The 16,801-nt window shown below is 46.2% G+C and overlaps 1 protein-coding gene across 4 annotated transcripts in view; it reads left to right on the top strand.

Moving 5' to 3' along the window:
* atrnl1a (attractin-like 1a) overlaps positions 1 to 16,801 on the top strand; it is a 219,055-nt gene that overhangs the window by 181,362 nt on the left and 20,892 nt on the right. For 3 of the 4 annotated variants that reach the window (XM_056394524.1, XM_056394523.1, XM_056394521.1), the window contains one exon: positions 1,679 to 1,774. In XM_056394524.1, coding sequence (XP_056250499.1) covers positions 1,679 to 1,774 — 96 coding nt within the window. The remainder of the gene's footprint in view (positions 1 to 1,678; positions 1,775 to 16,801) is intronic. The other variant, XM_056394522.1, reaches the window with a different exon arrangement.

Raw genomic sequence — 16,801 nt, 5'->3', positions numbered from 1 at the left:
CGTGGTAATCACTCTACCTTTGCTTTTTCCTTTCCCTTGCTTTAACTTCTCTTTTGTTCCTTCTGCCAGACTTTGTTGTCGTTCTCCTATTTCTCTCTTTTTCTTTTGCTGATATCACGGCTTTGTGTTTCTCCTCTTTCTTTAGTTGTGCTCGATTGTTTTTGTCTTTCTTAATCCCTCTCACGTCCTCCTTTATGCCGCTTGATGTTCGTTTACATTTCAACCTTTGGCTTTTATTGGGTAATTGGCAGCACAGTTTGACAGGGGGAACTTGGGGAGTATATAATTCCCAGTTTTTATTATTGTTCTTATCACTTCCTTACTGTGTTGGCTTTAGCAGATTTTTAGATTTTCCCACACTGATCTAACAGAGTCCGTTTCATGTCATTCGTCTTTGTGGAACAATTATCTCAGGGCTGTAAACGAACTTAAGCTTTTATCCCCTGTAAGGGTCACAATCTGGAGCCCAGATACTACCTCTGTGTGATTGGTGAAACCGGTCAGAAATGTGTGTGTGTGTTTGTGTGTGGTGAGGAGAGAGAGAGATTTTTGAGATTTTCTCCTGCAACAACAAGCACCATACTGATGATTAGAGCTCTGGCGCGTTATCGGCCCGAAATGAGTTTGTTGTGCGTGAAACAGGTGGCCACCCCCGAGCTAAATGTAGAAACAGAACCCCATTAACATGTCTGTAGTGAAGTGGAAAACGCTGGGAAAAGGGCTTTTTGATGGAGAGTGGAGGGTAGATGAAAACGCAGCGAGCATGTTGTCGTTGTGTTTTTTGTTTTCTTTTTTTGGTCCTCGCACTAATTCAGATTCTGACACACCTACTGCGCGCACTCGTCTCTGCGGATGCCAGTGTGTGTGTCTTTGTTTTGCTTTGTGTTGGGAGTGTGTATTTGCATGTTCCCAATATGTTTCTGGGTCTTTTGTTTTTTGTTATGTGCTGTATCTCTGTGTTTGTGTTCTCGGTCGGGGTGTTTGGACCTCATGCTGATAGAGGCCTCGCCGTCTGCCTTTGTTCATCTGACATTTCCTCATTAATGAAGTTTGCCTGCCCCCCTCCTCCTCCTCCTCCTCCTCCTCCTCCTCCTCCCCTCTGACTCCCTCCGTCCCTCCACCACCTGCCATTCCCCCACTCCTCTTCGCCTTCCTCCTGTGCATCTATCAACCACTTCTGCTTTGATCTCTGCCCCCCCCCTCCATCCTCTGCCTCCTCCTCCCATCCTTCTTTTTATTCCTTTACTGTCCTGACCTCTCTCTCTCTCTTTCTTCTTATTTTTTCACTCTCTCACCCCCTTTCTTTCAATTTCTTTATTTTCACTTTAACCCCATTTTTCTCCAGCCATCATTTTAACCTTTCTTTCCTCCTCGATCACACACGGTTCTGGGTTAAAGAAAAGGCCGTGTGCACCTCATTGTGAGGTAAAATCTAAACCCAGACGTCTGTGAGGGAGAAACTGAGCATTAACTCCTGTTCAGATGCCATTGAGCAAGGCATTTAACCTCTAACTGGTCCAAGCAGAGCTCCTCCTCCTCCTCAGTAACCAAACACGAGGGGATTGTGGTCCAGCTCTGCATGAATAACATTGTTTTCCAGTGTAAATAAAGGGTATTCTGTCAAATTCAACATACAATTCCAATGAAAAATCTTTATTTTTCTGTTTCTCCTCTGTAGCAGCTGATGAGAGAGCGACAGCAGATGGCCAGTCGTCCCTTCGCGTCGGTTGCTGTCGTGCTGGAGGTGGGCGGAGACCAAGAGGAGCTGCTGCAGGTCAGAGAAGAGACACAAACACGGAGGCGCACGGAGAAAAACAAAACCAAAAGACACAGACACATACAAAGACACGAGGGAAAACACACACACACACAAACACAGTCACTGAGGTCAGTGTGTTCATTTGCATATCCACGCCTGCTGTGAGGCGTCCTACACACACACACACAGACAGACACAAACAAGGATGTAAACACTGTTTTGACCCACTGACCTCCTGCCTTGGTATCATGGCGCCGCTGTGGATGTGTGATTGTGTGGCGGTGTGCGGACACACGACCGGATGCTGATGCTGTAAACTGGTAGTGCAACGAGCGGTGGCACTGAGAAAGATTTAAAGCAACGGATCTCAGTTTAAATACCTTGAACAGTCGTACAGATGTTTACTGATAAATCCTCGTCTCAGCTTGAAGTTGGGTGGGAGTTGTCGCTTGTCAACAAAAGTCCACGCCGCGAGTAAGAAGGATAAAGGAAAACGTCACGCTGCCTTAACTGAAGTGAACCACTTGTGTCTCACTCCTGCTCACAGGTTTTAAGAACAAGGTGCGAGTCATCAGAGAGAAGCCAAACAGGAACTTGTTGTCATTGTTGTGTAACTGCACTGGGCCCCTGGTTATTCAAGTCTGTTGTGATTGGAGGTGAATGGAGTTGTGATTCATCACAGTGGCGGAGGTTCATACGGACAGTTTGAAGTCCCACAGTGCAGTGCGTGGCCAAGTCAGCACCGACCCTCGTCGATTCAGAAAGAATAGCGGCGTCTGAGCCATTGTTTCCTGATTAGACACTAACAAACACACAGAGCCGCGGCGGGCGGGCGCAGGCCGGCCTCGACAGCTGAGCGTTGTGGAATTAAATGAGTTCAGCACGTCCACAAAGAAACGCAGAGCCGAACTGAGAATACTGCAGCGTCAGTGTCTCACGCTGAGGCGGGAGCTTTAACACTGGAGCGTCTCCGGTGACTGGAGGCAAAGTCATTATGCAATTTACTCTCTTGCAGATAACGCTGGCCACGAACCAAACTTACTTTAGGTGTGACGCTGAGGTGACGTCAGGGGCAACGGCGTTGTGAACTGTGACGCTGTGTACTGGCGTGCGCTCCACTTTGCTCCACGGCGTCTGTAAATTGATAAAAACGATAGAAAGCACGCCGCATGCGGGTCAACGAGTGTGTTGTCGTGATGTTGGAGGCGAGAACACAAGTTGCCATTAAACTGTGAAACCTCCGCCGAGCAGGTGGAGACGATATGTGACAGCACATTACACCTCGGGGAAGTACTGACGTCGGCAGGGGAGGAGGGCAGAGAGAGAGAGAGAGAGAGAGACTGCACCTGGTTTCAATAGCCCACTTTTCCCAGAGCTGTCCTGAGAGCCCCGCTCTGTCTGTGATTCTCCACCACGCCGGCACCTCACCTTCACCTCGCCGGCCCTGAAGGGTCCTCCAGAGGCGCTGCGAGCTGGTGGAGTGGTGGGTCCTGAGAGACGCAGCTGGCCCGCTGCTCATATCAGCCTCTCTCGTACAAAAGAGATTACAGAGCACATGCTGCAACATGACAGCGGTACTTTCAGTGAAAGGGTAACTCTGCCAAATGTGATGTGGCCTTCTCCCGGGTGGAGGCAAATGGTGGTGTCACTTCTGCTTTATGATTCCTGTCGCTTTGCAAGCACGCCGCAGCGTCCAATGGTGATGCTGGGACGTGAGGATGTGGAGAGTTGAGGCTTATTGGACATATTGGACCATTGTTGGACGTATGGACGGAGGAGGGTGGGGGCCGAAGAGGGTGGAGAGGAAGTGAACACGGCAAACCAGGATTCATTATGAGTAGAAGATTTGCACTTTATTTTTTTTTTAGTGAGTGTGAGCCTCACACAGAGCAGGGGGGTTGAATAGACTCATCCTGAGCATGGACTGTACATAAAGATGGACGCAGCATCCGTGACGTCACCCAAAGGTTGTGAAGCTCAGAGTGAGCTGCTTCGCTGTCGCCATCTTGGCAGCGCCTGACTCCCTGAGCAAATTAGCTCTAGAGAGACCAAAACAGTTTTTTGTACCAGGCTGTAAACATGTTTGTTTCTGCTGTAAAGTTGGACAGTTTAACATGGGAGTCTATGGGGACTGACTCACTGTTGGAGCCAGACTCTAGTGGTTGTTAGAGGAACTGCAGCTTTTAGCAATTTAGTGTTGGCTTCATCTTTCATCTCCTGCAGCTAACACAGATAAACCGGTGGTAGAATTAAGCCAAATTTATTTATAGAGCACGTTTAATAAATAAGGTGTCAACCAAAGTGCCATTTAAATTAAACTGAATAATCAAAACAGAAATAAACAGGTAAATAACAGGGAGTCATTTAAGACTGTGCAGCATTCATCAACACTTTTCCTGTGTGCTGCAGTAAATCACCACAGTGTGTGAAGTGTAACATTATATAGTTTAACACTGTTTAATGGTAGATTGTTGTCTCGTTACACAAGGACGATGGGATTTGAGCCGAACAGAAAACGCTAATTTGACCGACCTTGCCTTGATGTAACCGATTTCAACATATTAATAATCCTGATGGTAGTGATGCATCGTGGGAAGTGAACTGTTACCCCTGAGCCACCTCTGCCGTCCCTCCCTAAAGCCACAGTGGGAGCCCAGCGACAGATGTTGCAGGAGATTTGCCGCGAACGAGAGGTCGAGCGGTCGGAATAAAAGCCGGAGATAACGGCGACCCTCATTTATCAAACTGCATGGAAACAAATAACAGCGCTGAGCTCTCAGACCACATCTGACATGACGGTAGATTTTAAACATTTTCCCCAACTGTGTATTTCAACATGAAAACAAAAGCTAATAACATACTGAAACCAAATGAATGCTGGCCACGTAACACTGTGTGTTCGTGCAGAAAAGTGACCTCTTTGACGTGGAGTCAGATCAATTTAATTTGATTTTATTTTGGAGCTGCTCTGTAAAAAATAAATAAATAAATACTGTGACATTTTAAAAATCCAAAACCCAGTCAGTGAACATCACGTCCACCTCCATGTATCCCCCCCTCCTGTTCGAGGTTTCATCTCCTCGCACAGTTGGAGCTGAAGGTTGCGGAGACCGCGGCGCGAGGGGCTATCTGCACACGACGTTTAATTAGTTTTAGCTCCTTTTTTTGACCAGGTTTGACTCGGCTCAGCTCGGCTTAGTTCACGTGCCTGTGGAAAACCTCAGGAGTACCTTCCCCTTATCTCCGCCTCAGCCTGGTTTCCATTTCATTCTTGAAGGTGAGAGACAATGGGGCAGAACGCTATCTTCACACCGAGGTTAATTACACAACATCTGGTTCATAGTCAAGCATGCAGCTTAGCATAATTGTGTAATGAATGAGGGAAAGGGAACATTTCCATGCTGCCCCGCTATTTTATGTTGTCCCGCTTTTGCAGAGCGGCGGAGTATAGTTAAACAAATAGAGTCATCATCATCCCGTTGCACGCCATGTTTACTCGGCAAGCGCGGAACAGCACACCTGTTGTTTTCCACACACGTGCATGATGCGTGAATCAAACCATGAACATATCATTACATGGAAAGGAGTGTGGTGTTATTTTACAGAGGATTAATACATAATAAACTGCCTGAGTTGTGCTTTTCAATTATTTATGTTTGTATTTTTAATTTTATATGGAAATAAGGAAAATCCCTTCCTCCCATGTCCTTCCCTTTCCTCCTCCACTCTGATCTCTTGAATAGAGGTAACCTGAAATATGAGATTTCATTGTCTGATTTCTGTTCTCACATTTATTCCTTCAGTATTTTCACCGTCACCATTAACCACATGTCGGACTCTTTCTTCTAGAAATAACGTTTACATGCCACTAATGTGCGAAGCGTGAGGGAAGTGTGAGGGAAGCGTGAGGGAAGCGTGAGGGAAGTGTGAGGGAAGTGTGAGGGCCACCCTGATTACTTTATTTAATCAACATTAATGAACATTTCCAGCCACAGTATCTCAATCACATCAGTGAAATGTGCAGCGGTGATAATCTTTTGTATGTTCATGTTTGTTTCCCATCAGAATCTAAACATGAAAATAACTTTGTGTTTTGATATGAACATAATATCGAGGATTGATATCCTCTGTAAACACACCTCATGTGTATGTGTCTGTATCGTCTTCCAGAGTAGAAGACGACCCCCGTCCTCTGAGCTTCTCTTCCTCCTCCTGTGTTCAAACCACAGAGTCTCTTCCTCTCCGTCTCCGTCAGAACAAACGCTTTCAGGATCCATCACAATATTATGTATAAATTCATGTGGACGTGCGGCATGTGCTTAGATTCCCCAGGACACATAAAGGATGAACTTAAAAAGCTCTCTGAGCTCAAAGACGTTTTTTCTGTCCTCTGACGACTTGCAATTACAGGTACTCTCGGAACAAGAGCCGTCTATCATTTCCTATCATACGGCGCGGTGAGGCGTCTGGGCTCGGTTAATCTTCTGTAATGATGCATGCTGCGTGTGTCGCGGCTGGAAAGAATGTTTTTTCTGTCCTCTAAAGACTTACAATTACACTCTTCAAACAAAACAAAAAACCAAAGACTTGTGTCAGTGTCGTGAGAGGAAAAGTCTATATGTGTCACAGCTGCCGTGTGCACTTGTTTTCTCTGCAGTAGTTACGTACTGTGTCCGTGCTACTTCAAACGGTTGATTTATTATATAGAATTTAAAATAAAAGGATCATACAGGTATCAGGATTAATTCTGGGTGATGCATAGACGTCACTGTTGAGAGTTTGCATTGCATACAGTTTGAATAAACTCTTTGGGTTATTCAGAGTAAACGGGACACAGTTGCTGGAAAGAGATATTTGATTTTTGCATTCATTTATTTGTGGCATCTTGTAACAGCGGAAACTTTCTCTCAACATCTGGACAGATACAGGTACCTACTTTTGTTTTACCTGAAATGAATAATGTGATGAATAAAAGTAGAGGGAGGTGCGATGAGCCAACACTGACGTGGGGATCATACAAGCCTTTATGTAACTGGTCAGTTCACGCTAGCTTCTCTGATAACACCTGAGGAGTTTCCTGGAAAGATGATGCAGGTGCTAATTACGGCGCCTGTAATTATCATTATTCGTTTAATATTGGACTTAAACTTTTAATTGCGTGCTTGTAGTCTTTACCTGAAAATTTAGTTGAACTGTTGTGCATTGATTGGTTAGAAATAAACCATTTGAAGTGAAGTAATTAAACACATTTTCCCCTATAATTTGTACCAAATGCGGATATTACCGACCTGTAAAATCTTAAATCCTTTAAATTCTCTGCAATGCAACTGATGACATCTCCTGAAGAATAAATGATATGAATCCATATGTAAAATGTCTTTGAATAGCGGGAGGCTTGTGATAGTGCCCCGCGTCGTGCTTCTCTCCAGCTATATGTTAAATAGCAGTAAAAACCACTAGCTCACAGAGTGTACGGCCGAGCTCTGCAGCTAAAGGCCTCTCCTCCTCTTCTTCCACTCCCCGGCTTCATCCGAGCTTTACAGTGTGTCATTGCTGCATTACAGAACACAGGCGGAGTCATCAGCATAAATCGATGTTTCCACTGCCTCCATAAAGTACTGCCGTTACGTCGTAAAGCTGATGAGCCCGCAGCAACTAGCATCTGCACGCCTCCGCCCGCGAGAAGCAGCTCCCACCTTGCTGCTTATTAACGGCAGTCTCCCCGTTTTCATAATGCTATTTAAAGCAAAGGATGAATCCTCGTGTTTTAATGTGGCGTATTTATTCTTCAATTGCGAGGATTTAATATGCCTCAGGAAGGAGGGCTGGTGGATGGGGAGGGAGGGAGGGATGGATGGATGGATGGATGGATGGAGGGCGGGGGAATTAAGGGGAAAGAAGCAGATAAAGAATATTTATGACACCTGGGAGTAATGTATGTTTGGTAGAAAAATACACAGCTAAACACTGATTTACCCACAGTACACACATACACACAGACGCACTCTTTTGCATTCATAATGGACAATTGCATGTACACACTCCTCCGGTTTCCTTTGCAGTCTCACCTGTTGCTCTCTCTTTATGTATCTCGCGGCTGAAAGGCTCGGCGGCAGACTCTCTCACACGGGCGGCGATGTTATTAACTCAATAACTCACACTTCTGTCAACTCTAACAAGGCTAAAACAAACACATTGCTCCTCATGTTCTCTTTGCTGTTTCTGTCCTTTTATCATTAGGTAGATTAGAGACAGTGTCCGGGCCGCACGTTATTTCACTGACTGGAGGAGAAGCACCTGCAGCCGCATCAGCTGAGCAAACGTACCGACTCTCCCCAACCATGCCTCTTCCTCTGTGTGTCGTTATCCCTCTGTTTATCTTCCTCCGCCGCCGCCTCTCCATCTCTCTGTGAGGTTTATATCTGAGGAGGGGGAAAAAGCAGAAGTGCGGGAATACGAAATCATCTCTCAACATGCTGTTTCTTCTGCTTTTTTTTTTTAGCAGTTTACAGATATCTGTTAAGTAATTCATCGCCAGGCCAAAGATGGCGAGCGCTCAGTCAAGGAGAAGCAGGTGAAGTTACGGCACTAGAAAACAGAAAATAATGCTTCTAGTAGATGTTGTTGTTCAGCCAGGCTCAATTTATTGTTGCTAGCGGGACGAAAAAGGAAAACGGAAAAAAAAGTTTTACTTATATGTTATATATTATAGGAATATCTGAGTGTGTGACTGTAGGAACCGTCTCTTCTGATCAGATACGTATTCAGAGCGAACACAAACGAGGATCTGAGACTGTCAGATGAGCTGAGAACCTGTTGTACTTTTACCTCCTCCTCCCCCCTCCTCCCCCGGTGATGGTGGATTTACCTTGAAACAGCAGGCAGTGAGCAACGCCTCGCTGAGGGGAAGAACACCTAGAGCTGTGGGAGCATTTACGAGTGGGTCCCTGTCTTAAATCTGAGAGTTTTTGCAGTTATGTTCTTCTTCTTCTTTTGTCTCTAGTTGTTTTATAACAACTTTTTATCAGTCAGAGACACGTTTTCCCTTCTCGGCTTTAAAGAACATCTTGCCCTTTTCACAGTGTTACACCGTATGTACCTTCTACATTTTTCACAGAGAGCAGGCAGATGTTTCATTTGATCTTTGACCGAACGTCATAAAAACCAAGTTTTATTTTCAGCCTATATTCCCTTGAACTGGCACCGTCCACAGCAGTGTTGGTATCGCTGTGTTTCAGATGTTCTGGACTCTTTACAGCCCCCGTTTTTACAGCCGTCAGTCCAGACTCACCTCCACCCTTCACTTCCTGTAGGGCAGAATATAAACAGCTTCCTCTGGAGCTGGTGAACTCTTGGTGAATTAATCTAGGACCTTGGATGAGTAACTTTGGGCGGGACCTCTCAGGGGTTTTTGTAAGTAATCAACAAAATCTCAAAATCGATTCCCCAAAAAAAGCAGCAGGGAGCCAGGTGAAGACGGGCGAGATGTTAAATGAGTTTTTAGATGAGTCGGAGGCGGGAGAGAGAATCTGCGGCGTCTGTTTTCCCAAACTCACAACTGCTAACGCGCTGTGATTGGTCGGCTGTGTGAAGGTGAGAGAGAGAGATTTAACCGGGGTTTAAGCTTCAAACATTAAACAAGTATTTTCTGAACCCACTGAGCGTTCAGCTCCTCTTCCCTTTTCCCTCCTCACTGAAACTTCAGCTCACGTTCTCTCTCAATTCCTCCATCCTTGTCTCTCGTCTTCCCTCCTTGTTCCCTCCATCTCCCCTGCCTCCCCTCCTTCCTCTCTCTCTCTCTCTCTCTCTCCCTCTCTCTCTCTCTCTCTCTCTCTCTCTCTCTCTCCTTTTGTCTGACTCTGCCCATCATGGAGTTTAGTGCCAGTTTCAGGTTCAGCTGACCAAGCAGGCGCACCCATTATGTCCCAGACACTCAGCCAGTGTGTGTGTGTGTGTGTGTGTGTGTGTGTGTGTGTGTGTGTGTGTGTGTGTGTGTGTGTGTGTGTGTGTTAGATTGTAAGTGAGCTGAGTAGATACAGTAGAGCACAGGAACAGATGGAAAAGAAAATTTTGGAGAAAAAGAAAAAACGAAGGGGAAGAAGAAGCTCGGGATGATGGATGGATGTTGAAGGTGTTACCATGACTACAGGCTTTCTCTAATAGTCTCTAAATCTCTTTATAACCTATTACTGCTACCAGTGAGTAATTAGAGAACTTAATGAACGTAACTTGCCCAACATGGCCGACAAAAGAACCTCCTCTGATTTGAAGAAGGATGTATGAAACAACCTGACGATCCCGGATGTGCAGAATGGGTCGGAGCGCTGCATCATGTGCACATACATGATTCAAACATATATATTCATCATCTATTGTTTGTTGTAACAGAAATCAGTCTGTTGATAACTTTATCGTCTTGTTTTGAGGTGATAATCGTGAGTTGGAAGGAGCGCAAGGAGAAAAGAAATGGAAAAGGAGTTAATGAAATATGACAGACTGAAGTGAAAAACAATTAATATGATTCACAGTGAACTTTGCATCAAAACAATTATGTTTCTGCTGCAGAGGCGGTAAAAGAAGAAGGGTGAAAAAACGGCGAGGGAAACAAAATGCTCTGTATTTCCCTTCATGCAGGTTCCGTCCTTTATGCTGAATTGCATTTCACCAGGATTCGCCCATTAAACTCTCAAACAAGTCCTCCAGGGCGGGCGGCGAGCCGACGGCGGTTTGGTCTGAGCGCAGTAATGAAGAGTTTTTAGGTCAGGTTCCCTCAAAACACAGAAGAGCGAGTCAACGGTGCAGTACAGAGCGGTCTGTCCTTCGTTCACTCTGTCAGACCTTATTTTTACTCAATCATAGGACTCTAATGAACAGCAGAACACTGGTGTCTGATGGGAACTGAACACCTAAAGAAATAACAGGTGAACGAGTCCTAACGAGTCCTAACGACCTCCTGTTTAACTCATTCTGTGGCCATTTTACGCCTTTATTTGATAGAATCAGTGGAGACGGACGGGGAATGAGAGTAGGAGAATGGCAGGCTCCGCCTACTCCACCTGGACTTCCTGGATCTTATTTCTTCTCCTCACCTGCACCCATAACGACACACTCACACCGTTCATTTCATGTCTTACTCACTTTCACGTAGTTCTCTCGGACTGAGATCCAACGAGTACGGCGTCAACATCAGCGCTTCTCAAAGTGGCGTGCGGGGCCCAAGCAGTTCAACCGCTATGATTCCATCCATTAGTAACACACTGACAGAGTGAATGACTGTTTTTGTCATGGGTTTCAAACACTTTCTGTAATAATCAGGTGGTGAGTCCGTGGTCTCGTTTGTGTGAGTTTCCGGGTCCTTGATGTGGAAAAAGTTAAAGTTTTACGACGATGAAGTGTAGAAGAGGCGAGGAGCCGGGCCGCGGCGTGGAACCCCCGCACCTGTATTCTTCCTCATTAGGGCCATTTTCTCAGCGTACAGCCTTTTCTTCCCGACTCTCTTAATGATGAGTGTGTTTCTCTCTTCTCCTCTTTTCTCCTTGATCGATATCTCCACCCCCCCCCCCCCCCCCCCCTCCCCCCCCCCCCCCCCTCCCCCTCCCCCTCCTCTGCGATCCATCAATACTTTTTCAGGAATGATGATGGCCTTTGGAGGAGCATTGTTATGTTGGGTTTGTGTGTGTGTGTGTGTGTGTGTGTGTGTGTGTATGTGTATATATATACATGCACGTGTATGTGTGTGTAACCAGGTGCATACTTGTGTGTGTGTGTGTGTGTGTGTGTGTGTGTGTGTGTTCACCCCTGTGGATGCAACTACAGGCTGAAAACACATTCATCTTTCCACTACTAATAGTGAAAGGAGAAGTGGAGAGGACAGAGAAAGTGTGTGTGTGTGTGTGTGTGTGTGTGTGTGTGTGTGTGTGTGTGGGTGTGTGTCTGGAGGGGGGGGGGGGGGTGAATGACAGATATACTCCACCTCCTGAATTAAGAAGAGGCCAAAAAAAAAAAAAGTTTGTCTTTCATGAGGCATTAGAAAGATGATTAATTTGTCGTCACAGACAGAGAGAGAGAGAGGGATGGAGGGATGGAGGGAGGGAGAGGGGGGAGAGACGGAGACAGGCAGAGGTTGTGAAGTGGCCCTTCTGTCCTCCCTTGCAGTAATAGGATTGTTCGCTCACAGACGTGCTGATTAAAATGGAAATTCAACGCAACTGCAGACTCACACACACACACACACACACACATTCGTACAATTTGCTTAATATGCAGGTGTGTGGAGACGAGGATGTGACCCGCCGTCCCACACTGAGGACTGGAAGAGGAAACGACGCAGACAAGAAATAAACAAGTGGAGAGAAATGAAGGAGAGAGAGAGAGAGAGAGGCAGGAAGGGTAAAAACAGGACAACAAACAGAGAGAGGAGTGCAGGATGAGGAGCCGAGTGGGAGGAATTATTTTGGGCATAAAGGGATCCAGGAGTAAAAGTCCCTGTCATTGTCTGCACAGACACTGTTAATCCTCTAATACGCTTCCTTTTTAATTACATTTAACTACATGCGCCCGATGGACACGTCTTCTGATCCCAGCTCTTAAGACGTGTGAGGAATCAGAGTTTAACGCGACAGATCCACGAGATGCAGTGAAGTCAGGATAAGAGAGGGCGAGGTCGGCAGCCGGCGACGGGGGGAAAGGTTGTGAGGAGAAACCAGTTTACTGTGGTGGCGTTTCTGCTTTCAGTGCAGGAATAATGTGTCGATAAGTTCCACCAGCACAGGCCTGAGATTATATTTGGATATACTGTTTAATCTGTCATTGACTTCAGACGTTGTAGCCTGGGCATCTGGGTGAAAACACATACATTAGACGCCTGAGGTGACTGGTGGCTGGAGCTCATCCAGGGTTAGAGTAATACGTCCTGGCTTCCAGACAGCAGAAGAAGAAGAAGAGATTCATCATTTCGTACCCAAAACAAACAACGTGACTGTTCCAAAAAAAAAAAAAAAATCCATCTGTTAAAGCTGAAATGATTCTTTAACTGGAGGGACAGTGACGAGTCTCAACCCAGGTCAGACCGGCTGTTCGTCAAGTTTAAAAACACATCACATGTCAATATGATCTTAAATTGACCGTACGTCATGTCAGGTTCGTCTTTCTAGGAAATAAACACAAGAAATAAAAACACAGGATTACATGACTAAGCTTTTTATCTTTGTGCTGGATTAATGACATTATGACCAGTTAAATATTCTTTGACTTCTGGAATGGACTTTATGCTGATTGATTGTTGTTGCTTTCTCCAGTTTAATTACATGTGATTTATTTTTTTCACAAGTGCAATGAGAGTAAATTAAAGCCAGTAAGAGATTTGCAGTGTGGGTAATTTGATTAATTTGGTTTATTGTCGAACCCCAGGAAAACAATATTTCCCGAGCAGCGGCTCCTCCCGCTTTGCGACGCTGTAGCGAACGAGCCGTAAACGTACGAGACGATGACGGGAGGCGATAAAGGCGAGAGACACGAGACAGACACGATGTACAGGAGGAATGAGAGGAAGAAGAAGAGAGATATTAACAACCAGAGTTGGCAGGAAGGCAGATGGTGCGCGTGAGTGTGCGAGGCAGCAGAATCTATAGACACATTAACGCTGCTAATAGATGAAAATTGTAAATAATTCGCTGTAATGGCGCATCGGGGGCTCCAGGGAGCGGGGGGGAAAAAAAGGCTGATTCAACATGACACTGGATCTCTGCCGCTCTCCGGGAGCCTTCAAACACCAGTAAGCCGCTCGTCTGACAAGCGGCCGACTTGGTTCCCACCAACGCAGAGAGAGCAGCTCCAGCTCCGAGCCACCGACTCCCAGAGCTGCAGCTTAAAGCCTGGGTGTGTGTGTGTGTGTGTGTGTGTGTGTGTGTGTGTGTGTGTGTGTGTGTGTGTGTGTGTGTGTGTGTGTGTGTGTGTGTGTTAAAAGGAATATCATTCCTCATTTCTTGATTCCTGATTCCAGCCCTGTCATCCTCTCCCTCCCTCCCTCGCCTCTGTCTCATCATCATCTCTCCTTCTCCTGCCCTCCACCCCCCCCACCCCTGTGTTGTTCCCCTCTTATCGCTGCAGCTTTGCTCTGCACATTTTTCATCATTTCATCCCATCCACTGTGTCCTCCTGCTCTTCTCCTCCATTCTTTACCCCTCTTCTTCCTGTTGTCTTTCATCTCCTTGTTTCCTCTACTTCACTCCCATCCTTTCCTTGTCTCCTTCTCCTTCTCTACCCATTTTTTGTCTCCTTTCCTTTCCTCTCTGTAGCTTCCTTGAATTGTCTCCTTAATTTCTCTCCTCCTGTCCTCACTCTGCTTCATCTCATCTCCTCATTCCCTCCCCTGTCCTCTCATGTCCTTGTTTGCGTCCTCCCCTCTTCCTCATTCCACTCGTCTTCCCTTTCTCTCCTCTCGTCTCTTTGCCTCCTTTCCTTCTCACTTTTCTCTCATCTCCTCTCTGTCCTTTTTTTTTCTCCTTTTGTCCTCTCCGCCTCTTCTTCTCTTCTCCTCCTCCCCTTACATAAACCACTCTGTGTGTCAGCGTCTTCGTACATTTTGAATGTAAAAGCAGAGTTGTCAGGATAATGCTGGAGGCTGTCGCAGAGACAACAAAGTGTCCGCTCTGCACAGCCTTTTTGTGTACTTGTTTACCACTTGTAGACGACAACAAACTGTTTATGAGACAGGAGGCACAGCGTTTTATGGAGATTAGAGAAGAAGGAGGAGGAGGAGGAGAAGAGAGGGGACGAGGCACGTCCTATCTCCTGTTGGATCTCTCTGATTATAGGGATAAAGATACCACTTTGTGCTGGAAAATCTCCTCTCGCTCTCAAAGCTCCCAGGGATTTTCTCTTTTCTTAGAAATACCTCAAACATGTCGGCCCCGCTCTCCCTCCGTCTCCCTCTCCTCCTCGTCCCATGAGCACAATCCCAATGTAAATGGCACAAATCGCTCTTGTTTTTAACCCGTCGCGGGAAAAAAACGGCTCCGTCTCAAATGCAACACACGCGCTCGCTCTCTGTAGTTCGCTCGCTCCAAAGGTCAGAGGTCAGGAGTTGCTGCGCAGCGGTTCTCAGTTTGTGTGAGTTTAACTGTCAAATTGTCTCAATATAAAATATGGTTTATGCTTTTGACAGGCCGCTACGTGAAGCTGCTCACAGACGCGAGCCGTGATCCGAAGCTGCTGCCGTCCCTTTCAGTATTTCTGAACTGAGGCTTGTTTGTAAATAAAGGAGCAGCTGTCAGCATCTGGAAAGCAAAAAGTATGTTGAAACTCTTCTCCCGCTCTTCACTCTGACTATGTTCCTCACTGCTGAGGTGTAAGAGCTTTGAATAATGAAAACAGGCTGACTGAGAGTGACGCACAGCTCATCACGTGTCAGGCAACTTAAACTTAATATTTACTTTAGAAATAAAAAGAGAGCTGGAGCCGGTCCACATTCAACCCGAGGATAATTAGAATCAGAACCCAAACAGACGCAGACAGAGGGCGAGGACCTCAGCACCGGCAGCAGCGTGACGCTCCACTAGTTAATGAGCAGCAGAGGTTTCAGAAGAGCAGAACGCACAGCGTGGTCGGAGCTGATAGTGAGTCCGTCTGAACCCGCTCGGTTTTTTCTTTTTTTAAGACTCACCGACACACGGACCAGTGTTGTAGTGGTCCGGAGTCAGAAGTGGTCTCAGACTTTTGGACGCCACTGTGTGTGAGAGTGAAGCACGTAGCATCGCCACACAAAGAGCTAATTCAGTAAATTTTCATTTCCTGTCACGTTTTCTTATTGTTCAAACAAAACAATGATCATGTTGTGATGATAATGATAATAAACAGAATTCTAGACATTGACATAAGTATTCAGACACTTCATGCTGTGACACAGGTGCTGTTTGGTTGGTTGGAGTCCACCTGTGGTAACGTCAGCTGATTGGACATGATTTGGAAAGGCACAAGGCTCCGCTCAGGTTAATGAAGACCTGATCCCGAGCGCTCAGGACTCAGGACACTGGGCCGAAGGTGGCCGAGTGGCCCGGCCGGAGCTCCGACGTCTCTGCTGGAGACGCCTGAAAACGTCTGAGAGGATCTGCCGAGAAGAACGGCAAAAAAAAAATCCCCAAATCCAGATGTGCGAAGGTCCAGGTGTTTGCATTATATCCCCCGGGAGACTCGAGGCTTTAATCGCAGAGTTTTTTCCTTTTTGATAAATTAGCAACAGTGTTTTTGCTGTGTCATTATGGGATGTTAATAAAAAAAAATCATGAAACGCTAAACCATGTTCCCGTCTAATGTGGAATATCACATGGATAAGCACGACAAATGTGCTGTTCACACACACACACACACACACAAACACACACACACACACACACACTATCGGTCTCGCTCCCTGATCAGCAACATTTCCTCTCAATCCAGCAGACTCCCTGTGGAGCACGGCGACAGATACAGACAGACAGAGGGAAGGGAGGAAATGGAAAAAGGGGTTGGTTTTTTTTTGGGGGGGGGGGTGGAGAGAGGATTGGACACGACAATTTTCTGCCCCGCGGGGGTGGACATGCATGGCCAGTCTAATCGGCTAAGGAGGGCACGACAGGGGGGCACTCTCCACACCTCAGGGGTCAGAGAGCGATGCAGCGTGTGTGCGTGCGTGCGTGTGTGTGTGTGTGTGTGTGTGTGTGTGTGTGTGTGTCGGTCTGAGATGTGTTGGACAAGGGTTTCTGTGTGTTGTGTCAGTTTAAAACCACTTTAAAATGCCACCAGTGACGATGAGCACGAGAGAGAGAGAGAGAGCGATCACTGGTTACCTGAAATAACCTTCAGGTGTTTCTGCTCTGGAAAATCATTTCTTCAACGTGATTGTTAAAAAAAATCAATGAGTCGCTTCTTGTCCTGTACAGATAATTTGGTCGTGTAAACCTTAAAACTGTCGCCTAAATAGAAGAGAAGAGAGTTTCTGCCTTCTCAGCTTATAAAAAGCGATAATATCTCAATTTATCTTGAAGTCAAAGGAACTTTATT

This window comes from Seriola aureovittata, chromosome 14 (assembly GCF_021018895.1).
Source record: "Seriola aureovittata isolate HTS-2021-v1 ecotype China chromosome 14, ASM2101889v1, whole genome shotgun sequence".
Taxonomy (NCBI): Eukaryota; Metazoa; Chordata; class Actinopteri; order Carangiformes; family Carangidae; genus Seriola; species Seriola aureovittata.
The sequence above is the reverse complement of the archived record's forward strand: the minus strand, read 5'-3'. Positions and strand labels throughout refer to the sequence as shown.